This window comes from Galeopterus variegatus, unplaced genomic scaffold, assembly GCF_000696425.1.
Source record: "Galeopterus variegatus unplaced genomic scaffold, G_variegatus-3.0.2 Scaffold7145, whole genome shotgun sequence".
In the NCBI taxonomy this organism is placed as follows: Eukaryota; Metazoa; Chordata; class Mammalia; order Dermoptera; family Cynocephalidae; genus Galeopterus; species Galeopterus variegatus.
The window spans coordinates 82,373-93,090 of NW_007733256.1; the positions used below are offsets into that span (position 1 = coordinate 82,373).

Genomic DNA, 10,718 nt, shown 5'->3' on the forward strand with positions numbered 1-10,718 from the left:
GGACACAGGATTTCTTCTGTTTCTCCATTCATGAAATAGGTTCAGTAATAACTCGACTTCATCCCTTCCAGGGATATGTTAGGGGGGAAAAGTCCTAACTGATATGAGAGCATTTTGAATGATAAGGAAGTGCAGTTCCTAACTGGAGGCTGAGAAGTAGTTTCACACAGGATTGCTGATTTGTGCCAGTGATGTCTGTGAGAAAAAAAATATGCTTCTCAGTCCCCCAGCCCTGAGCTGTAGCAGTGATTCCTCAGTGCTGGTACCTGGATGTGTGTACCATGGTTCATGGCCAAGATTTCTTGGGCCACTGGCAAATAAGAACAAGTTAGTAGGGTGTGGGTGAAAGGTTGTCTGCTTACCTTATCCTGAATAGGACCATATTTTATTGTGGGATTTGATTCTTCTGACAATTTTCACATTAATATGTCCTATCTTTATGAAATAGCGGTGATAGTAAATGGTAGTGGTACCGGTACAGTTAATTTTAAATGCCATTACTAAAAGAGCTAAACATTGTATTGGTCCTCTTTCCCACTTCCCAAGTTTTTTTTTTTTTTTAAACTTAAATGTTTTTGGTCCAGTGGTCCTAAAAGCCTAGAACTACTCTATTTTGAATCTAAATTGATTTTTCTGGAAATAGAAATAAATCTTAATGAAATTATTCCATAGGTGACCTGTATCATCAATGTAGACATAGTGAGCACTTTAGTTTTCTCCTGCCCTTGCCTACTTTCATAAAACTGTTGGAAGTTATCAAGAAAATCAAAGTGTGAACTGAACAAACCTCATCTTTATCTTTTCTCTTCTGCCAAGGCAACTTTTCGAAGTCTTGCAGAACTGATCTTTTCAGGGGAGGCATGCAAAAAGTGAGCCTTTAAGCTTAAAATTGTAATTATGTTGTTTGCTTTTTACCAAAAGAAATGTTCATCCTTATTCTAGGAAGTCTAGGGTCCACATCTGGCTTTAACCATTTTTGTCTTTCCTTTAACACTGTTGATATTAATGCCAATTTTAATTTCTTGGCATCATGATACGTAAATATATCTCCCACAGATGTGATTTTGAACAAGGACTGAAACTGTAAATTCAGAAACAAGAGATTCACAGTGTTTCATCAGATCACTCCAGAAAGTCACACAGTTGTACTGAAATGGTTTTAAATTGCTCATTTCAAACCTACCTCGGTAGCAAAATGCCATGCATGCAGTGGATTTGCAACCACGTTAGTCATTTTCTTTCCTCTGTTTCCTTGCTGTGTTTGTATTGGGAGCACAGAGTAATGTAATTTAGTAAATTATGATTTGATGGCTGGGCATCAGCCCCAGTGTTGAACAGTATTTGGACTATGATTACTTGCTGGCTTTGTCACAGTTGACATTAATTATTGATGGAAGTTTCAGAAATAGCGCATGTGCCAGGAGCTTTTCACCGGAACGCAGGCTTCAGGCAGGAGGGATGCTAAAGAGTGTGGGGGAAGAGGCACCTGTGGCTTGTTGGTGTCTGTGCACAGGGAAGCTGCACCCGGTGGGCTGTGTGGTACCTGTGTAAAGGTCATGGTGTAACGGGAGGATGAGTCGTCAAGCTTATTTCTATCGTGTTCCTCCGCAGGAATTGCACCGAAGAAGCCAACTTCAACCGGAGCCAGCCAAGACGAAGGCTCTCCAGACTGTCATTGAAATGAAGGTAGGAGCTGTGCACATTTGTCAAAACTGTTGTGCCTCGGGAGTTTGTTCTAGCGTGATGGTGCCCAAGATAAACATATGAAATAAACCTCGTGTTTATTTCACGAGGCACCCTGGTGGGTGCTTTGCTTCTGGATCTTTTCTGCTTCCTGGGTTTGTTTAATTTATTACCCTTTAATTAGGATGTCTTTTCTGGCCAAAAGAATAAAGGGCTCAAGTATCCCTTGGCCGAAGAGAGCTGGGTTCATTTCCAGAGCATGGCCAGTGCCTTTAACCCTAAGGGAGATTTTGTGTGTGCATTAAAAGTAAATTTCTAAAGCTAGAATAATTCTTCTTTCCCCCGTTCATGTTACAATGAAAAGACACCTTTGAGAGACTAGGATTTTTCAAAGGGAAGTTATTTTATATGCAGTGGAGTTGTTAAATAATGAAAATCATGCTATCAGCAAAATTTACTTTTCAAAAATTAATACTTTCTTTCAACTCCAGTATTTTCTCTTAACCAAGTCTGCAAGTAATAATAATTTATAAAGTGCTCACAAAGTATCCTATTTAGCTGTGGAGCAAATAGATACACTATTTAAAGGAATATAAAAATCCTTCTGGGTGGATTTAGGGCATTTAAGTAATAATGAAGTAAATGATGATGGCCAAACCATGGTCTATGATTTAGAAGCAGACCTAAATGAAACTGAATTGCTTTTCCAGTATCTAAATATTTGAAGTCTTTTTACGTCCAGTTTTTGCCAGAAGGAAGCAAATAGTCACATATTTATCTTAAGAATAAATAATTATTTATTTAAATTGTTCCATTAAGAAAAGAAATTTATAACAAAGATGTATGCAAACTGAAAATTCCACAGTTGAATTTAACACTCAGGGAATTTGCTGATCACCATCAGCCCACAAGAGAATTCTGAAGCTTGCTGATAGTATACTGATTTTTTTTCTTTCTTGCAGCACATGATTTTGAATAATCTGCCAAAAAATTCCCAAGTCTTGGGGGGAAAAGAAACTAATATGAGCTATTAAATTCTTAGCATGTACAATTCTGACTTGAAAATTTTTTTTTCTAGTCAGTGACAATGTCTTCATCCAAGTGGATTTTTGTGGAAATAATGTAGAACATTTGCTTTAAAAATATATGTCCCCAAAATGAGGTTACATGAGTCAAAGCACTCATAATGTATTTGCAGCACATTGGCTTGAAAACTATCATTAAAGAATCCAAATACCAATAGGATTAAAAAATAATTGTTAATCCTGACTCATCAATTGTTTTGAATTTATGTAATTTTAACTTATTTTGAAGAGAAACAACATTCTACACTTGGGGGGCAGTGGTTCCTAAATGAGATTTCATCCTCACTTCACATTGGAACCAGATACAAAATTTTGTTAAGGCTTTTTAAAAAATTTATTTTTTAAAAAAAGAGGAAAAAAGGACAAAACACTTGAGATATATATATATATATATATATATATATATATAACCTCCACACCCACCTTCCCAGTACTCAGCACAAATAGTAATGGAGAAAAGGATGTTATATAATCTATTTCTAAATTATTATTATTATTATTATTTTTTAAAAGAGTTAGTTCCAGAAATCTTTGGAGAAACCAAGAGAGACATCTCTCCTAATGTGGTGGGTATTTTCTTGGTAAATGTCTGTACGCAAAGGCAATTGGTACTTTCTGGTGACTTTTTAAGGAGAAAATCTGTTTGATTCTAATTTGCTGTTTCTAGCATTATGTTTTATTATAAAACAAACAAACAAAAAGCAAATAAAAACACTTATTTAGGCTGTCTACGTGGGAAGGCATAAAAAACATGATTTTGTGGATTTAAAAATCATGTTAAAAAAAAACATTTCGCATGTCTAAACATGATTTTTCATTAAATTGAGCCTGGAAGTTTTTTTTGTTTCTTTTTTATGGATTCCAGTGATGCTGATTTGTAGGCATAAGAATGTATTTTTAGGACAAATGAAAATCAATATATTTGTCAGGGAACTGAGCCTGGAATTTTTCTGTTGTCTTTTTGGATGCCTGTTCATTTACGAAAGCACTGCCTTCTGTCTTGTCATCTTAGAAGTCTGGGTCCCGTTAACATCTGTACTCAAAGTACCTAAATTGAGTTATGGAGGCAACTGGTGGAGGGTCATCTCTCTGGCCGTGTGTGTAGCTAATGATGGAGGCTGTGATCTCATCCGATTTTGTACATCACACCCCTGTGAAATCGGAGGGAATATTGGAAATCCATAATGTACAGGCCTTAGAGTTAACTACCAAATAGATCTGACTTTTAAACCTGGTGGGTGGAACTTGAGACCCTGCCGTGTATGAGCATTGAGTAATCATCAATGTCATCTAGTGTCTTGGCAAAATGTAAAGTTAAAAAGATCTTAGAGTAAATTGGCCCTAGTTTCAGGGAGATGACATAAATTAGGGCTCTGAACTTACTCCTGCTTATCCCTTGCTTCTTAGAGAAACTGAGGGTGAACTTCAGATTCATATATACTTTGCATCAACTCGAGAAAGGCGTTTGTTGTGAAATTCTGTAAAATCTTGCCTAAATTCAAGCACTATTTAGAACCACAGTCTGGTAGTTCTAAAAGATCTCTGGACTTTTAGAGTTATGAAAATATGTCTCTGTGGGATGAGCGTTGGGGAAGGCCATCTGCCTGCATCAAATTGGGGGGCAGTTCTCTTGCAGACGTCATGTCTCCTGCCAGCAAGTTGAGCCAGGGGGTAAAGTCACCTGAATGAATATGAACAGAACAAAATGGATAAAAATATTTGTAATTTATCTTCTTGCAGGAAGCACCAAGTTTTAATTTTGATCCTGATTTGGTCTGGCAGGTATGTTCCAGGTTTGCACTTAGAACATTGTGTGTGTTGCTCAGAAAAATTAGTTTCTTGTAGATGTTGTGACACTCCTTCTTTTCTTGCTTTCATGTCTAAAGATTTTTTACTAAGCTCCTCTGTTCTGCTCTTATGGAGAACTGTTAATAGAATGGCAGTTAAAATGCTTGTTTTCTCTTTTTTCTCTCCTTAATGTTAATTCCTTGAAAAGAATGTGTAACCTATTTTTCTTATAAATTTGATATGACATGAACATGATGTCCAAAAGTTTCACTTTCTTGGGTTCATTCATAAAGCTGCACCCAGTTTTTTTTTTTTTTTTAAGAAAATGAATGACACTAATGGCAGTACTTGTCAGATAATCTCAAAAACTTTTTTCTTTGTTAGCTAGAACTTCTAAGTGAATGAAAATCTAATCTAGAGTGGCTAAAACCAAAAGGAAATTTATTGGCTCACTTAACTTGAAAAAAAACATGGGTATTGCTTTAGACCTAGCTTGATACAGGGGTTCAAAATATATTAGCGGATCTCATTTTCTCTTATTCCGTCTCTTATAGTGGCTTCCTTCATGTGAGCTCTATTTTTAGACAGCCTCTCCCTGCCTATCTGAACAAGACCACTGCAGCAGCTTCAATAATCACAGCAGGAGGGCAGGAAGAATGTTGTGTTTTTTAAAAAAAATGCAAAAAACTAACCAACCCTAGAGTAACAATAAGAGATGGAGCATAAAACTTCACTTCAAATTTAATATCCTAGGTTGGAAAGAATATGCATGGAGTTCCCTAGCTTAAAAAAATCAACCTCCCCACTGAGGTTGCACTTGTGTGCCATGAGTGGTTTCTCTTGAGTAACATTTGTCCCCACCAGGGTTTTTTATTGGAACCAAGTAATAAGCAATCTTTTGAGCTTGACTAAGTTGCTGAAGTGTAGTTGTGGTGTTGGTGGAAGAATATGACTTTGCATTCAGGTGCAACTTCAGTGGAGAGGTTGATTTTTTGTTATTAAAACTAAAGACTATACCCTGTCTTTGTGTTCAGGCATATGACTGCTCTTTTGCATAGAGCTCACCTATAGTTGGGTTTAGTTTCCCTTTAAAGGTATCTTGCTGTTTGGTCCAGTTCCACAAGATATGGAAGAGATATAATGGAGCATTGTGAAGTTAAGTGCTACTACGTGGCAACTTTCCCAAGGTCATACAACTAGGAATGGAGAGAGTTTAAATCCAAACCTAGGCCATTGAGCACAGCCTGATGCCCCTTGTGAACTTATTTGAATCCTAGGATCTGGTCAGAGACACTAAGAAGTGGCTGCTGTGTTTTCATGGGCTCTAGGGTCCACCTAGGTTTATTTCATTCATCTTTGGGACTGTTACTTGTTTGGGTCTTACTTAGAGTTATTTTTTCTCCCAGTATGCTGTGTTTATAAAAAATTTGTGCCAAGCCTAGTTTTTCTAGTCAAGACATTATGGTGGCTTTTAGACCATAAAGAATGGACCCCTTCTTCTTTTGTGGTTATTAAAAAATAATAACAGCACCACCAACAAAAATGCTACCTGCACCACCAGTGACAGGAACACAACTACCACACATAGGGTCTAGGCATTTGACGTGCAGTAAATATGTGAATAGGCATAATTATCCCCACTTCACAGATGAGAAAGCTGTGGTTTAGAGAGAGTACGCAACCTGCCCAAGGTCCTACAGCTAGTTGTCTGGCAGCTGAGATTTGAACGTAAGTTTCTTCCCAAAGCTCTTGCACTCTCTACTCCTCCTGTCCGCTTTTAGTAAAGATGGCCCATAGGTTCAACTGGTTTTTCTTTCAATACTTACTTTGGAAATTGTGCACTTAGGTTTGCATCATAAAACAGGTAGAGGCAGCTCATGAGAGCTGAAGAGGCCTGTTTGATGTTTTTGGAAAGGCACAGAGCTGTACTTTGTACTATAAGTCAAGACTCATCCTTTTTACATGTATGTGTTATCAGACCTCCAAAGAGGGCTCTGATGTGCACCTATAGCCAACATATGCCCTGTTTTTCCCTTTCACTTTAAGTCTTGCCCAGAAATCTTTTTAACAGAGTGGAGTGATAACTTGTTTAAACTTGAAAAGCCCTGTGTTTTTAATGTGCATTTATGATACCAGAATTATCCTTTAGCTTATTCCTTTTTTTGGGGGGGGGAAATTTCTTCATCTTCTCATCTTTCAACTTGAGGAAAAAAAAAACAAACACGAAAACACACACTTTGTCCCATTTAACTATTTTCCTAAAATAAGGGGAAAAATTGTGGGTTTTAAGTGATGGCCAAAAAAAGCAAAATGTCTAGTTAAATGTTAGCTCTGAATGATATATCATTGCCATTTAGAAGCAAGTAAGATTTAAAAAAAAAATAAAAAGAGAGAGACTTCTTTCCTTTTTTGGCCAAAATCTTATGATTTGTTTGACTCTAAGTGTTTGACTGAAGTGCTAGTCGATAATTCCTGCAGTTAACTGGGTTAGTATGTGTACATGTAACTATGGAAGTTGAATCACAAACACTAGTGTTTACTGAGCAGCTATTTTGTGCATTGTGTTATGGTGGGCCTTTCAGAAAAACTGGGCTCTCAGTCTTTAAGGAGCTAGAGGGAGGAAGTTTGTAGCCTGGTTGTAAAAGTGATCTAAGAAGGGTAAAATGGGCTGTGGAGACTCAGAGGATGTCAAATAAGAGAGGGGCATGGAATGCTCCTTGGTGGAAGTGGCATTAGAGGATAGCCTTGAAAATTTGATTTCAAATGATTTTGATAAAGGGAAGTAGGGTTTAGAAGCAGTGGGAACCATAAGAACAAAGGTAAGGAGGCTAAAAAGTCTCCTTTAATAATGAGTCTCTGGAGCAGAGCAGATAGCTCAGTTTGATTGAAACAAAAACATTAAGTTTCAAAGCAGTGGAAGATCAAATTAAACCATAAGAAAGTAGGGGAAAGAAATAAAAAAGATAAAAACTGAAATTAATGAAATAGAAAACAGACATACTTGTATACTAGATAGGAACATCAAAGCCATGTGCTGATTCTTTGACTAAATTAACAAAAATGCCAAATCCTGCTTAAAATCATTGAGAAAAGTAGAGACAACACAAATAACCAATATTAGGAACAAAAGGGGGGCATCACTATAAGTGTTATTAACATGAAAAATAGGAGAGAATTTTATTAACAACTTTATAATAATAAAGTTGAAACTTTAGATAAATGGATAAATTATTTTAAAAATGTAACTTGTAAAACTGTATGAGAAGAAATAAAATATCTGAGTAGTCCTATATATTAAAGAAAATAATTCTGTAATTTAAAATCTTACCACCAAACCAACCAAACAAAAAACCCCCAAACTCAAACCAAACAAAAAAACTGTGGGCCCAGATGACTTCTTCAGGGCATTGTATCAAATGTTTGATGAAGAAATTAAATTAATTGTACAGAAACTCTTCTGGAACAGAAAAAGAGGGAGTACTTCCCATCTTGTTTTCTGAGGCCAGCATAAGCTTCAAATTAATGCTCAACAAAGATGTTGCAAGACAGGAAAATTATAAGCGATCTCTTGAATAAACATTGATAATAAAATATCCTAGCAAACAGAATCCAATGACAAATAAATGACATGACCAAATTGTGTTTATTTTAAGAATGCAAATTTGGACTAATTTGGATATCAATCATTATTATTCACCACATTAGCAGGAATATGGAGAAAAAATAATACAGTTGAAATAATTGCAGAAGAAGCATTTGATCAATGCAACATCCATTTATCCCCACCTCCCAAAAGCTTTTAAGAAACTCAGATTAAAAGTGGAGGATTTTCTTAATGTGGTAAGGGGTAGCTACAAGAAAGCTATAGCAAATATCATATGTCACAGTAAAATGTGAAGGCTTTTGCTGTGATATAAGGAAGAAGATAAGAATGCCTGTCACCGTTACTTGTATTCAACAATGGTCTGGGCATCCTAGGTACGGTTATTAGAAAGGAAGAAAGAAAATCATTTTTATTCACAGGCACCTTAATTGTGTATGTAGAAAATCTCCACGAATCTGTATATAACCTATTAGATTAGTAAATGTATTAAGCCAAATGGCTGGTCAGTATTTAAAAATGAATCTTATTTCTATATACTAGTTACAAACAATTATAAAATGAAATCTAGAAGACAATATTACTTAGGATGGTATTAAAAAACCCAAAATATCTAAGAGCAAATATTAACAATGGTTTTGTAAAACCTAATTAAAACGGAAAGGTACGAAACATAACTAAATGTAGAATAACCAAAAACTTGAAAGAAATGAAATAGCCTTCAATAGTAGAGTGTATAAATAAATAGTGGAATATTTATACAACGAAATGCTATAAGGCAATGACAAGGACCAAGCTATTACTATATGCAACAACATGATTGAATACCACCCATAAAATGATGTTGAAAGAAGCCAGACACCAAAGAAAATATACATTATGATTCTGTTTATACGTATTCCAAAAACAGGCAAAATTAATCAGTGGTATTAGATATCTGGTTAATTTGCAGGAGGTGGGAGGACCAGGAAGGAAACTTCTGGAGTACAGGTAATATCTATTTTATGACCTTGTTGGCATGTGCCCAGTGTGTTTATTTAGTCATAATTCATCATGCTGAGAACCTATGATTTGGATTCTTTTTTATGTATATTATACTTTAATTAAAATGTTCATTTAAAAATAAAGGAAGAACAACTAAACAATAAAAAGACAAGTAACCCAATTAAAAATTGGGCAAGGGATTTGAATAGCCATTTCTCCAGAGAAGACATACAAACGGCCAATAAGGGCATAAAAAGATCATTAGGGCATAAAAGATCATTTGCCATTAGGGAAATGCAAACCAAAAGCACAATTAGGTACAACTTCTTCCCCACTAGAATGGCTAAAATAAAGAGACAGACAATAGCTAGTGTTGGGGAAGATGTGGAAAAATTGGAACTCTAATTTATTGATGGTGGAAATGTCAAATGATGCAGTCCAATTTGGAAAATTCCACAATTAGGTACAACTTCTTCCCCACTAGAATGGCTAAAATAAAGAGACAGACAATAGCTAGTGTTGGGGAAGATGTGGAAGAATTGGAACTCTAATTTATTGATGGTGGAAATGTCAAATGATGCAGTCCAATTTGGAAAATTGTCTGACTGTTCCTGAAAATGTTAAAAATAGAGTTACCACATGGCCCAGAAATTCCACTCCAACAGAATTGAAAACATAAGTCCTCACAAAAACCTGTACACAAATGCTCATGTCACCATTATTTATAATAGCTAACAATCTAACATAACCCAAATATCCATCATCTGATATATGAAGAAACAAAATATGGTATATCCGTACAGTGGATTATTGCTTGGTGATAAAAAATAGTGAAGGACTGATGTATGCTATAATATGGATGAATCTTGAAAACACTATGCTAGGTGGAAGAAACCACTCTTAAAAGGCCACATAGTATATGATTCCATTAATATGAAATGTCCTATGTAGGCAAAGTAGAGACAGAAAGTAGGTGAGTGATTGGCCAGGAACGGGGGGGTGGGGGGGCGGGGAAGGGGATGCGAGGAGGAGGAGTTACTGCTAATGGGTGCAGGGCTTTTGGGTGATGAAGATGTTGTGGAATTAGTGGTGATGATTGCACAAACCACTGAATTGAACAATTTAAAAGGGTGGATTTTATGGTATATGTATTATATCTTAATAAAGCTGCCATTAAAAAATAAAGAAAAGTATTATAAAGAATATGATCAATAACTTTGATTACCTTCAGTAAGAACAGAACTATAAAATTACCAACTAGGAAATGTATTTTTCAGGTTTATAGTAGTTAGAGACTTAATATTTTTAATATATAAAGGTTATATTTATCAATGTGGAATAAAAGCTTGGGGAAAAAATAGTACCAAAATGTTAACATTTATTGTGGGTTGGGAGATTACACAGGATTTTTTTCTCTTTTCTCCCCCCCCCGCCAAATTTTCATGTTTTCAATAATGTGCTTTTATTATGTAGGATTGATCAAAAATTATAATTTAGGGGCTGGCCCGATGGCGCACTGCTACAGTGCGCCGCTTGGGAGTGTGGCGGTGCTCCCGCCGAGGGTTCGGATCCCACAT

General features: G+C 35.9%; 1 protein-coding gene across 1 annotated transcript in view; it reads left to right on the top strand.

Moving 5' to 3' along the window:
* Positions 1-1,430: 1,430 nt before the first annotated feature.
* LOC103607125 (ERC protein 2-like) overlaps positions 1,431-10,718 on the top strand; it is a gene marked incomplete at its 3' end in the record, with an annotated part of 29,582 nt that continues 20,294 nt past the window's right edge. The window contains exon 1 of the mRNA XM_008591665.1: positions 1,431-1,686. Within this exon, the coding sequence (XP_008589887.1) occupies positions 1,573-1,686 (114 nt within the window). The remainder of the gene's footprint in view (positions 1,687-10,718) is intronic.